The following is a 13,586-nucleotide window of genomic DNA, read 5'->3' as shown; positions in this document are numbered from 1 at the left end:
TGTGGCAGAGGCTATTTACACTAGCTCCACCCACAAACGTGTGATAGGGATGGTCAACAATATAAAAGATGGCAGACAATCGTCAGCTTCAGTGGTGTAGATGGTAAAGTGTGTTTCGTAGTCTTTTTGACGCGATCGACCCGGGTTCGAATCCGCCTTTTGCCAAACTTTTTTTCTCCCTTTTCAAATCTCATATCACAGCGGAAAGGAAAGGCATTTATTTTCAATAAAAATGAAGGAAATAATCAAACAGTTGAAAATAAAGTATCGGTTAGGGTATAGGGAAGGCTTTATTGTCCCAATAAGGTGGCATCCATTTAGTAATTTGAATTAACATTATAATTTACACTTTTTATTGCATACTGTTTTATAATGTACTGCAATATTGAGGTGCAGATTATTGCCACTATTTGTAATAAGTAGTAGGCTATAAATAGCAAAATCCTGCTATTTTTTTAACAGTGTAGGCCTAAATATAATCTATTTGCACTTTGCATAAATAGCATATTGCTAAAACATACTGCTATTTGCACTTAGTGTAAATAGAATCCATTGATATTTGCACTTAGTGTAAATAGCATCCATCGCTATTTACACTTAGTGTAAATAGCATGTATTGCTATTTGCACTTAGTGTAAATAGACTCTGTCGCTATTTACATTTAGTGCAATATAGCCACTGCCATATTAAATACAGACTTTGGCTCAACAAGCTGGTATAGACTCCAGCATATACCAACAACCTTACATAGGAAAAGAAGTATGTAGAATAAATGGATATTAAATACAGAATTTCCAATATGTTTAAAATGTATTTTATTAGAAAGTTACCTGTATATAATTTCTTCATAATTGTACTGTACTTACTCAAGAACTATTTGAACATTTGTGAAACTTTTTTAAAGTGCTGTTATTGTCTTGGTTATACTTTTATTTATGTAGGCATTTGTTGCCTATATTAGTTGTGCAACGTAAATCTGCCTCCAGGGCCAGACTGAACATAAACCACCATAATGTAGAGCAGTAGTGTGCTGTGGCTTCGGTCCAAATCTTTCGGGATGCACTTTTCCTTCACTCATAGAAGAACACATCCAGTCTCTGTGAAGAGTAGGGGTTGGGGGAGGTGGAGGTTATGAGCCAATCTGTAGTCAGTCTTGGCTGGACCCAAACCTTCTTCCTCCTTCTTCCTGGAGCTCCTGAAGGCTTGTGGGAAACATTAACATGGAGATTTTGACCAAACCTCCGGCCATGCATGGGGATCATGAGTGCGACACATCACTGTATTTTTTAAAGCGGAACGGAAATAAGGATATCAATAACTAATAGACGTATGAAAATGTTATCTGTGGAATGTAGTTTAGATAAGAGTAGGAAAAGTAGTAACGTTTGTCTGTGTGTGTGTTTTTCAGGAGGTGAAGGACCAGTCTTTCTCTGTGCTGGAAGGTAATGAAGTACGATGGGTCATCACTGTTCCTGCGGTGTGGCGGCAACCAGCCAAGCAGTTCATGCGAGAAGCTGCATATTTGGTATAGGATAACTGATCTGAAATTACACATTCAAATTTCTTTCTCTTTTTTTCTCTTTCTCTCTTTCTTCTCTCATGCACACATACACAAATGCATACTCCCACATTGAACATGGTGTCCTGCAGCCCCCCAGTGAAGTTCAGGAAATGTGCGTATATGAAAAAGAATGCAAAAGTCACTGTACACATACAGTAAATGGGAATACTGAAAGACTTTTGTATGAGCGTGAGAGGTATAGTGTGCCAAGAGGGAACAATAACCTGATATCCATTTTATATGTGTGTGTTTGCCTGTGTGAAATATACTGTATTGCAGAGCTGTAAATATCCCTATGAGCAAAACACTAAGAAATCAATCACAGAGATTATTTTTGGCACAATATGTACATCTCAGGCCATACAACAATCAACAGTGCAGGAATTGCCATAAAATAACAAATACTGTTGATTCGATCACTACCAGCTGCTCAAACTCTAAGTCCACTGAAATCTCCTTGAATTTATGCCCAAACCAACCAACAGCTCTACATATTAAACAGGCTCATGTCAGAACAGTTTTTGTTCTAGTAGCATCAGATCTTTATTTCTATATACCTTACTAGAGGTAAGGCAGGTTAATTTCCTCTTTGCAGTGTCACAGAGGTTAAACAATGCAAAAGACCAGCACACAAACACAGGAAACCACGCCTGTCCCAGCCAAGCAAGAGAGGGGGAATGAGGCAGCCCACCATCTCCCATCATAACTCCATGACCAATTGGGGCAGTTAACTGATACTTTCACAATGTGTGGATACCTTTTCTTCTGTTACTTTGGTTACCTTGCTACCAGTTGTGCTCATTGCTTACAGGTTTTATGATAAAAATGTAAGCAGTACTTGCTCATAAAAAATTGTCAGTTGATGCTAGAGTGTAGTGGGTATTGCCGCCAGGGTATTGTTATGCAGTTGCAAGGTGTTCTGACTGTTGTTCGCAAATTATTACTTGGTTGCTAGAATGGTGTGGGTGGTTGCTAAGGCGTTGCTATGGTGTTTAATAACTGTCCCAAGTCAAAAGAACCCAATAGTGCTTGCATCATCTGGTATGAACTTATATCAGTTGGTGTATTAGTGATGGGGATTTTTTAAATAATGCTTTGTGCAGGTTACATCATCACACCAGTAGGTGACAATAAGTGTCTTTACGAGTGACTCGCTAAATCATAAGTTACTTGATTTGTTCAAAACACGGATTCATTCAGAAAAGAATCATGTGACTGTCTATTTGAGTGAGTCATTGAACCACTCACTGAGCCAATTTGTTCCAAACACTGATTAATTTGGAAAAGAAACATGTGACTCTCTATATGAGCGAGTCATTGAATCACTCACTCAACCAATTTGTTTAAAACTGATTCGTTTAGGAACTAAACAAATTTCTGTCTATATGAGTGAGTCAGTGAATTATTTAATCAACCAATTCATTGAAAACACTGATTCATTCAGGAACCAAAAAAGTGACTGTATCATTAAATCATTCAGTTAACTGATTTGTGACCCTCTCTGTGAAATCCAGGCTAAAGTCTCAAAATCTAATTCTGAGATAACAAGCATCAAAGTTTAATTTCAACCATTAATGACACTATGATTTCATGGTCTCAGTCAATATTAAAGATATCAGTGTTGCATTTTCACAGAATGCTCTTTACCTTATGAAGGATGGTTTTATGCAGAAAACAGTAAATCACACACAAAAAAAAAAAATACTTTAGCTGGGTTTTCACAGCCAGGGTCATATGTATTCAAAACACTGATTCATTCAGGAACTAAACTCACCCTTGGAAACACTTGATACTGAACTGGTGTTTAGAATAAGTTACTCAATGTTAACTCAAGCACTATTAATTAAGGCTCATCTTATCATAGGCAGGTTTGGTGACTCCAGATTCTCCTGAGCAGCTCCTCATAGCTCTGGAACCAGAGGCTGCATCCATCTACTGCAGGAAGCTCCGTCTACACCAGGTCATTGACCTCAGTCAACCACCAGTAACTAATGGTTTAGATGTGGACGGGTCCCGCCCTTTTGATTCCAGTTTTAGGCAAGGTAAGAAAAGTATTTTCTTATTCTCAACCAATTAGCATTATACAATATCACTAGCTCTTAGATTGATCCTGGGAAGGAGTCCAAATCTTTTGCTTTGAGTGTATAACGTTTCTCTATAAACAATAAAATGGGAACCATGCCTAAAGCATAGTTAATACAGGATTGTTTTTCATCCTTTGAAAACAGAGAACTTTTTTGTTTTTTTGTGGGTATGTGCGGGTTTATGCACAGAGTTTGCCAGATTAGGGTAAGACTCAGAACCAAGTGGGTCTTGGTGAGTATGAAAGCATGTGGTTTAGGTTAAGACAGAAAGAGAGAGATGACATTTTCTTGAAGGTGTGAGTGTCCCCCAAGGTCACAGAGCTGAAAAAAACCTCTTTGAAGGATTGACACTGTTTTTCTTATCAGGGCTTGACAAAAGATAAAATGGTACTCTTTTACAAACACTCTTTTCACATTTATATACAAAAAAAAATAATACTGTAGACACTATTATTCATTCCTGCTTTTACACTCAAACAAAATATACTTACACTCATACACACACATTTCACATCATAATTGGAACAAGGTGCCGCGGACCATGAGCTCACCCTCCTCTTCACTGCTTACACTAGTTTCCCTGGATGATTTCTTTTGTTCTTTCATTCTTTTTTGCATTTTTGCATTTTTGCTTGCTTACTTATTCAGAAGTATGTGAGCAAATGTACGTTCCAAAATGTAACATGTTTTACAATTGGACAATGTTTACTGCCACAGGAAATCAAGGGACACAAACACACTTAAGCTTCTTTTCTTTTCTTCTTTTTTCTTTACACTTCTATGGAGGAAAGAAAAACTTTCTTAGATACCGTGCCTTTTCATTGCTGCTTTTTATGTATTGATCTTAAAACTATAATGATACAAATGTGCCCATAGTTGAGTCTATTATCTTATAACCATAAAGGTTGATATTAATATGATGTTTATGCAAACAATCTGTATGAGTTAGTTTATTGATTAAATTGAAGTTTAAAATTGTAAAGTTCTAGTAATTGTAAAGTAGAACAAAATAAAATTGTAAAGTTGTACTAACTCAATCTATGTTTTTTAGGGTTTTACTGTGCCTGGGCACATTATTTATCTGTCTCTGTTGTATCAAATCACATGGGTTTTAGAGTAATTAAAGTTCAAATTGGTTTGTTTTTACTTTTTCTTTCTGTCTTTGTCTTTGTCAAATGTTGTTTCATATTGTAATGGGTTCCAGATTGTCCCAAAAGTGTGGTTAAGTTTTCTCTTCTCTGTGTGTTTGGTGCAAGCTGTGGGAATGTAAGACAGCATGTCCTCCAGTGTTCACAGACTGTACCTGAAAAGAAATATTAGAAGTAATGCAGTCCATAAAAAGAGTTATTCAGGAAAAATAGCAACCAGTATAGCCTTAGTAACCCCCAAAGTGAAGCAGAGATCATTTTTAGTTTAGCAGGTCATTATTCACTAAAAGCACCCACTATAAAACTACAGCCATGAAACAAGCCTGTTTTATTAGGTATAAGAGCAATATTTAAAGGAAATTGTGCTCACATCTCAAAGATCATGTTTTATAAACAAAGGCTTTAGGTTCATTAAATCAGGGTCTGTTTAGCAGGCTGCTTTATTATTGATCCAGGTAACTGCAATCTCTCCCTCTCTTTTTCGCTCAAGTTTCGAGTTTATTGGCTCTAATGTGATAAGGTTTTGATTAATGCTGATTATTGTGAATTGAGTGATTCACAGATTAAAGGAAAACAATCTGTCTTTCAGCACGCGAGCAGCTCCGCAGAGCCAGGCATAGCCGAACTTTTCTGGTGGAGAGTGGTACTGGAGAATTATGGTCTGAGATGCAGACAGGTGAGATGGAGATACACATCTAGCTATCATCATAGCTAGATCATCATCATCACTTCTATTATATATATATATATATATATATATATATATTCAGCTAATTTCTATGGATAGTAATTTTGTCCTCAGACATAGTTCATTTGAAACAGACATCTTGATGCCCATAGGACATATAGAGTGTCGATACTGTGACAAATTAAACATGAGGATGCTTTAATAAAGACATGTCTTTTTTATTTGTGATTCTTTGAAATAACCACAAATAGACCAGCAAAAAGGTTTCAAACAGGCAAGCAAAATTAAAAAATCATAACAATACTTCCCAAAGTAATAATTTCCAGCATTGTATTGTAATGAGCTACTTTATATGACAAGTTAGATGAAATCTTCCATTCTTAAAATATGATTTCCCCCATCACACTTTCTTGTTCCTTATGTGTATATAATATTGTTTATATGACTCTAATTGCTTTGCATATGTGTAAGAGATGCATTATGGAGCAATCATTGGTATGTTATTACTGGCTGCACAGTCTGAGCGCATGGCTGCAGTGTGTGTGCGTGCAGTGCTCTCTGCATGACTGGCACAATGACAAGGTGCTGGGTCAAAATAATCAGATCTTTAGCTCCAGATGTTTCCTGGAGAGAGAGGGATCGAGTTTATTACAATCTAACTCACACAATACTCAAAATACAGATCTCCTTTGCTTTCTCATAGTGTCTTGCAGTTCTTAATGGTGCACACATGTGTATTGACACACAAAAAGGAGGCCATTTCCCGTGAAACTGAGTTATTACACCACTGTAAACAAACAAGAAACACACGTTCCTCTCTCTACTCCTGTGTAGTTGAGTAAAGTCAGTTGGCAGGAGCCAAGCTAAGCCACTCTTATCTCAGACTGTATCATCAATGTCTGAAGGCTGTTTGGTAAAAGATCTTCCGGACTGCAGCAGGTCAGAGAGAGAGAAGAACAAGGGTGTTATTTAAACAAGTCTTGTTACAGTCTAGTAACAGTTACTAAGCAGGAAACCCATGACTGAATAAGTTTAACTGTGTGTATTCTCAAAGGTGACCGGTACATTGTGGCAGACTGTGGTGGTGGGACAGTGGATCTGACAGTGCATCAGATTGAGCAGCCACAGGGCACTCTGAAGGAGCTTTACAAAGCCTCAGGTTAGTTGAGAACCAAATCTGACTCCTTCACACACAGACAGCTACCTCCAATAAGACTTTCACCTCACAGATCTTCAGGACTAGAGTGAAATGATGCATGGCTAAAGTGAACAGTCACGAATAACCAAGTTCAATTCAGCCAAATAGGACATATTCCTGGATCAACTGCCCTCAAGCTGTCACTCCTCCTCCAAGCACACACTTAGGTGATGTAATGCAACATTGACTGCCAGGTAGTGTTTGCCATGATGTGTTTGTGTGGGATTGGCAAAAAGACACACCAAGGGCACATATAAGCACCCATCTGAAACCTAAGATCTCAAGTTCTTGTGGACTTCACAGACACACCCACCCAATGACATCTCAAGTACACATCATTGGGACAACACACTTCAACCTATTGGATTCTACAGGTTTAGGGCAGCGTTGTCCAAACCTGCTCCAAGAAGGTCACCTTCCAGCAGAGTTTGGCTCCAGCCCTAATTAAACACACCTGGACCAGCTAATCGAAGTCTTCAGGATCACTAGAAACTTCCAAGATGGTGTGTTGTAGCTAATCTCTACATAAAATTGTCCCTCCAGGATCAGGATTGGACACCGCTTGTTTAGGGGAAACGTTAGGCTGTGTGCTCTGTGGTTGAGGGTTCAACCACTATTCTTATTAGTTTATCATTTCCCCTTGATTTTAGGGATAGTTAATGGTTAGAGTTGGTGTCAGGGTTAAGAATTGTTTTTTCAAGACCTGTTGATCCAGGAGCACGTCCTAATAGGTAAAATCATGATTACCATAGTCAGAATGAAATCAAATCTGGTCAGTCTTGAGTGATGACTTTAGCCATGCCCTGTTATTTCACTCCAGAGGGTGAAGGACATCCTGATTGATCATCAATCACTTATTCCAAAGGATATAGGAGATGAGCATGCAAATCTAGTGGCATGTAGCTCTATCCTAAATGGTACATACATGTTTCTCTTTCAGGGGGTCCTTATGGAGCAGTTGGTGTGGATCTTGCCTTTGAGGCCATGTTGTGCCAGATCTTTGGGGCTGACTTCATTGAGAGTTTTAAAGCTAAACGTCCAGCAGCTTGGGTGGACCTTACCATTGCATTTGAAGCCCGCAAGCGCACAGCGGCTCCTGGCCGGGCCAACTCATTAAACATCTCGCTCCCCTTTTCCTTCATTGACTTCTACAAGCGACACCGGGGGCAGAGTGTGGAGACTGCCCTGCGCAAGAGCAAGTACATCTGACTGACTGAGAGCTTTATTATATCTTTGAAAATGTGAGTGTGTCTCTAACAATGTGTGATGTTTCTGTCAGTATGAATTTTATAAAGTGGTCATCTCAAGGGATGCTGAGGCTGTCTGCGGAAGCCATGAATGAGCTTTTCCAGCCGACCATCAACAACATCATAAAACATATTGGTAAGACACACTGTCTCTCAAACAAACACCAAACCGCAGATTGGTGGTCAATTCTCTAAAGTCTTATCGCTTTCTCTCACTCTAACAGAGAACCTGATGCAGAAGGAGGAAGTAAAGGGTGTGCGTTTTCTCTTCTTGGTTGGAGGATTTGCAGAGTCGCCCATGCTTCAACGCGCGGCACAAAATGCACTAGGGCGAAACTGCCGTATCATAATTCCACATGACGTAGGTCTAACCATCCTCAAGGGTGCAGTCCTGTTTGGTCTAGACCCCACTGTTGTCCGTGTACGCCGTTGCCCATTAACTTACGGTGTTGGGGTTTTGAACCGCTTTGTGGAAGGCCGACACCCTCGTGATAAGCTTCTCATAAAAGATGGCCGAGAATGGTGCACTGACATCCTGGACCGCTTTGTAAGTGTTGATCAATCGGTGGCCTTGGGAGAGGTGGTGAGGCGGAGCTACACTCCAGCAAGAATGGGACAAAGAAAGATCATCATCAACATCTACTGCAGTGACACTGATGACATAACCTACATTACCAACCCTGGGGTGAGGAAGTGTGGTGCCATCACGCTAGACCTGCTTGAGTCAGGGGCAGTGGCAGCTAGCGCTGGTGATAACGATAAAGGATCAATGTTTGAACGCAGGGAGATTCGCACGACGATGCAGTTTGGAGACACTGAGATCAAAGTCACAGCTGTTGATGTGGCAACCGGCCGACTGGTGCGGGCATCAATTGATTTCCTGTCCAACTGATCCTATTATGCTGTTTGAGAGAACTGTAATGCGAATGTGAAGGACATTTAACGACAGCTAATCTCATCAATTAATGCCTTAAATAATAGCTTTGAGGTTGAAGATCTGGATATCCAAGGATTGCAGATATAAAAACTGGAAGGCTGAATTATAAACCGGAACATTACTGGGATTCCCTGTAATTGTGCAAAGCACTAGCTATGAGGACTGTCTCTGAATTAAGTGTACTGTAAGCTTTGGATAAGAAAAATTCTAAATTAATAGCAATGAAAGTTTCAGTTACATCATGAGCCACAGACAAAAAAAAAAAAACTAGAACTTTGGACGGGAACCGCATTTACTAGAATGATCAAATAAGCATACATTTTTATTTTTTTTATTTGTTTCCTATTAGTTTAGTAACACAGAGGAGCTAGTTTTAGTTCAGTTACTCCTTGTGGTGATCATCACACATGCAGTAAGTAAACATTATATTCCTTCTAAGTTAGCAGACACTTAGTATTTTAATTATCAGATAAAGCCACTTGTTTGTTTTTTTTGGTAAACATTCTCTATAACTATACACTAATCATTACAAACTTGTATCAGGACACTCTTAAGATTTTAAAATAGTTTATAGCCAGTTTTAAATTATAGCCACCTGGTGGTAAGAAGAGGAAGTGATCAGCTAGAATGACGTTAAGATAGTTAACAGAGAAATTAAGTTAAAAATTTCTGATTTCCTACAGAGGTACAAAAGAGGTAGTTACATTATGGAATGCAATTTGTAAAAAAAAATGTCTACCTGATTGTAATTGTAGTTTATTTGCTCTACAAAGAACCTGTTTGAGACATTTTTTATTTTATTTTCAGGCACCATTAGAATAGCTAAAACTTATGAAACGCTACCTCTCAAGACTTTAAATTATTCCAGGTCTAAACTAAAAGGGATTATGACATTCATCATTGACATTTGAACTTTTAGTCCTTCATCTGCCTCGTATGAGCAATGTTGATGGCTTTTTACCCATCCAGGAGGTAATAAAACAGTTGTAATTTTTAACACAAACCTGCTTCAAAGATGTTGGTAATATTACTATTAAGTATGCTGGACATCAGTCTGACATATGGGAATTAAGCTGGGCTTTAAATCACATCATACTGTTAGCATATAGTCCTACAATTTTGACTTTAGTTTAATACATACTATGAAGCTGTTTGTATACTAATCACAATGCCTGAAAATAAAAGATATTTTCCTTTAAATGTTATAATGCTTAAGATATTAATTCTAATGTCTGAAGTCTCTTACCTCTCATGACCAAAAGGTTAAATCACAAATAAAGAAATCACACACAAATGTTGAGAAGCAAAAGTACTGATTTTAATGGTCCAATAAATAGTTCCACCGAATGACCAACACAGGAACGCATGTCAGCAGAGTGCCTGCATATCAGTGCTTATACAGATCTACAAACTGATCACTCTTTATTTGAGTGTCTGTATGGTTTGTATGTGTTCTCAGACTTTCACAAAACAACATTCAAATCTCCAACTATCCAACAGATGATTCAATCCCTGGAACAATTAGCAAAAATGACATTTTATTCTGCTTTAGCCTTTGTAAACACACGGAAATGCTTGGATTTAGTGGGACCAGAAAGTAACAAAATGGGTCAAGGAAACAAATCAAGGCCCTATAAGTGGCCAGCATTTGTTTTGACCTTCTGAGTCAGTCCAGAGGCTCTGCCCAAGACACTATGGGGATGGGTGTGGATTAGTGGGCGTGTGGGGGTCTACCACGACCTCTTCCTCTGCCAGCAGGTGCTGCTGGGTCGTCAGCAGTAGAGCGAGGGTTCTTGATGGTCTCATCCACTGAGAGGATGAGACACGCAGCTTCAGAGGCAGCGGTCAGGGCATTAATACGCACAATAGAGGGCTCCCATACACACGCCTGGAAGTTATCTGCTATATCTTCATTATTCACGTCCACTCCATACCACATACCACCCTAAGGAAAAGAGAGAGCATGCAAATGGATTAATTATAACACTGACATTTAATTTACATGATTTAATGAAAAATAAATAGGCATGACTTGTGAAAGTACCTGTGCATGCTTGGCCCTCAGTTTGTTTAGGATATTGGTAGCATCAAAGCCTGCGTTGTCACACAGCTGTCTGGGAATAATCTCCAGGGCTTTGGCATAGGCTCCGATCAGCAGCTGCTGCTTCCCTGGAATTGTTCTAGAGTAATCCCTCAGATACTTCGACAGCTCCATCTCAATAGCGCCACCTCCAGCAACAATAGAGTCATTCTGTCATGGGGAAATACATGTTCAGTACATGACCATATTTGTAGCGTTCAGCAAGGACTATGTCTGTTTTACTTTTAAAGGGGTCCCATTATTCTTTTTCACTGTTTGAATTTTAGTCAGTGTGTAGTGTGTATGTTTGGGCATTAAAAAGATCTACAAAGTTACAAATTCCAAAGGGAGATATTTCGTTTAAAAAAAATCCCTTTTCAAGAACTACAATATCACAAAGCGGCCCATTAGAATATCATTAAAATAATTCCCGCCTACGGAAATTCGAATGGTTGGGGGGTGGGGAAGGGCGAGGTCATGGTTAGAATGCTTGGTTGAGTGCATCAGACAAGACGACGACGACGAAGAAGTGCTGCTGTAGCTAGGGGTGTGCCGGTACGAGTATCGTTACCAAACGGTTCACGGGGTAAATTCCAAATGGAAGTGATCATCCCTATCCCCTTGGAGTGGGGACTTTGAAGCAGCGTTTGTGAGCGGAGCGCTGCTTTGTGTACAGCCGTTACCGGGGAAACCTCGATCTCTACCACTCCTCCTGCTGGCAGAGAATGAATTTGCATATACAGTATATGCCGCCACAAATAAGAGTGCAAGTCTGTGGGAAACACTGCATCATGTTAGAAATAAAGAACAATAAATATAATACATATTACCGTTGCACTTATCTGTACATAGTAAATGCAGTTATTTTTATGCGGCTGTTGAAATCGTATCTAAAATGTGATTTAGCCCAAAAAAAAGAAGAACAACAACAATAACGTTACCACTCTAATATGTCTTGCAATATCCGTGGGTGCAAAGGTTCTGCGCGATCCTCTTGTTCAATATTGTCGGGGTCTGAATCCGGTGTCCTGACATTTTATCCTACCCGTCAGATTTTCCTACCAGGGCTTACTGTGCATGCACACATCAATATTGCGTCCTTTTTCTCATGCTGAACAACAATATTTAATGTATCTGCATTACTGTAAGAGTAGGTGTAGACTTTAATAAAATTATTTATTGTTGGTTTCATGTAGCTGTATCCCTTCTAGCTACAACCGCGAATATAACACATAATTACTGTATTTGCATTACTGTATGGGTAGGTTTAGGGTTGTGGTTGGTGTAGATGTTAATAAACCATCATTTTACAGGTAGCATTTTTCGTAGTCGAATTGTACTACCCAGTTTTAATGGGAGGTAGCAAAATCTGACAGGGTAGCACAAATCGACAGAACACAGGCTCAAATTGATATGGCAATATTAACGCCATGCTTAACTATACCGAAACAGACAGAACTTGCTGCTTTGGCAAGGGGCGTGGCAGTACTGAAACACCGTCTAAGGTGGGCCTTCATCAAACCCAGAACTAATCGAGCCATTTGTGCCCGGTTGGGGAGAAAGGTATTGTAATAATGTAAATTATGTGAAAAATAATGTGTTCGAACCACCAAGCATGAGAGCATGTTCTAGCACACCCCAAAACAAAATCAAGACTTTGTAAAAGAGCATAATAGGACCCCTTTAATAGCTAAAGAAACTTGTCTCCCCCTGCTGGCAGTTTTTTAAACATTCAGAAATTTCAGCGCATCATGATTGTTCAGGACTGGAGTACTACTGTCCTGTCATTCAGCTTACTATACATTGTTACAGGGTTCCCACTCTTTCATGAACACCAGATTCAAGGACTTTCAAGGACTTTTTAAAGCACCATTTATTTTATATCAAGCACCTATCAAATTCACACCCCAGCAGATGTAGTGTCATGAAAAAAGCTGCTCAAACATGCAGCTGCTCAAAACGTCATTATTCTTTGAAAATATTTAATGAACATTTTAAACCTTGTACATTCGCAAATCTGCAAAAAAATATAAAGAAATGTAAAAAATAGGACTTTCTATTTGGTTTTAAACTGTAAACGCTTTTCACTAAGCTGTTTTTCCAATTTTTCAAGTTCTACATTTTCTCCTTAGCTCCATTTTGCAGTAAGTTTTGGGAGTTCATTTTTAGTCCATCTCCTATCCTGAAAAGTCTTGCAGAGACTGAGAAAAATTAGCTCCTAAAACTTACTGCCAGATTCTGGAAGATCAATTCTTCAAACAGTGGTACAAGAGGATCATACATTCATGTGGAGATTAATGTTTTAAATATAAAATTTTGAATACAGAAATATTAAATGATTTTAACTGAATTTATACGCTAAAAATGAAACTAAATCCACCAGCTGGTGGGGGTAAGTCACTGACTTTATCACTGAATCATTAATTCAATTGATTTGTTTGAACGGCTGATTCATTCGGGAATGAAATCTTTATGTATGAGTAATCATAAATCACTGACTCACTAGATTCGTTCAAAAACGCACTTTCATTCATGAATGAAACTCGGCTGTTGTTGCTTTTAGAGATGCGCAGCGGCTCAGCTGTTACTATATTTGGAACTATTTTCGTTGATGCAATATATACAATAAGACAATAAGAATGT

The 13,586-nt window shown here is 38.8% G+C and overlaps 2 protein-coding genes across 2 annotated transcripts in view; one reads left to right on the top strand and one right to left on the bottom strand.

Annotated features, from left to right (window-relative positions):
- LOC107697252 (heat shock 70 kDa protein 12B-like) overlaps nucleotides 1-10,104 on the top strand; it is a 19,074-nt gene extending 8,970 nt beyond the window's left edge. Inside the window, exons 7-13 of the mRNA XM_016497966.1 lie at nucleotides 1,409-1,525; nucleotides 3,426-3,603; nucleotides 5,383-5,469; nucleotides 6,536-6,640; nucleotides 7,620-7,878; nucleotides 7,959-8,062; nucleotides 8,151-10,104. Coding sequence (XP_016353452.1) covers nucleotides 1,409-1,525; nucleotides 3,426-3,603; nucleotides 5,383-5,469; nucleotides 6,536-6,640; nucleotides 7,620-7,878; nucleotides 7,959-8,062; nucleotides 8,151-8,818 — 1,518 coding nt within the window. The 3' untranslated portion in view covers nucleotides 8,819-10,104. The remainder of the gene's footprint in view (nucleotides 1-1,408; nucleotides 1,526-3,425; nucleotides 3,604-5,382; nucleotides 5,470-6,535; nucleotides 6,641-7,619; nucleotides 7,879-7,958; nucleotides 8,063-8,150) is intronic.
- A 55-nt stretch (nucleotides 10,105-10,159) lies between these two features.
- The window catches only part of LOC107697251 (T-complex protein 1 subunit eta), an 11,890-nt gene continuing 8,463 nt past the window's right edge, over nucleotides 10,160-13,586 (bottom strand). Inside the window, exons 10-11 of the mRNA XM_016497965.1 lie at nucleotides 10,908-11,114; nucleotides 10,160-10,808 (exon numbers count right to left, since the gene is read on the bottom strand). Of these exons, the coding sequence (XP_016353451.1) occupies nucleotides 10,575-10,808; nucleotides 10,908-11,114 (441 nt within the window). The 3' untranslated portion in view covers nucleotides 10,160-10,574. The remainder of the gene's footprint in view (nucleotides 10,809-10,907; nucleotides 11,115-13,586) is intronic.

This window comes from Sinocyclocheilus anshuiensis, unplaced genomic scaffold (genome assembly GCF_001515605.1).
Source record: "Sinocyclocheilus anshuiensis isolate Anshui unplaced genomic scaffold, SAMN03320099.WGS_v1.1 scaffold1778, whole genome shotgun sequence".
NCBI classification, from domain to species: Eukaryota; Metazoa; Chordata; class Actinopteri; order Cypriniformes; family Cyprinidae; genus Sinocyclocheilus; species Sinocyclocheilus anshuiensis.
This window is presented reverse-complemented; position numbering and strand designations above follow the sequence as displayed.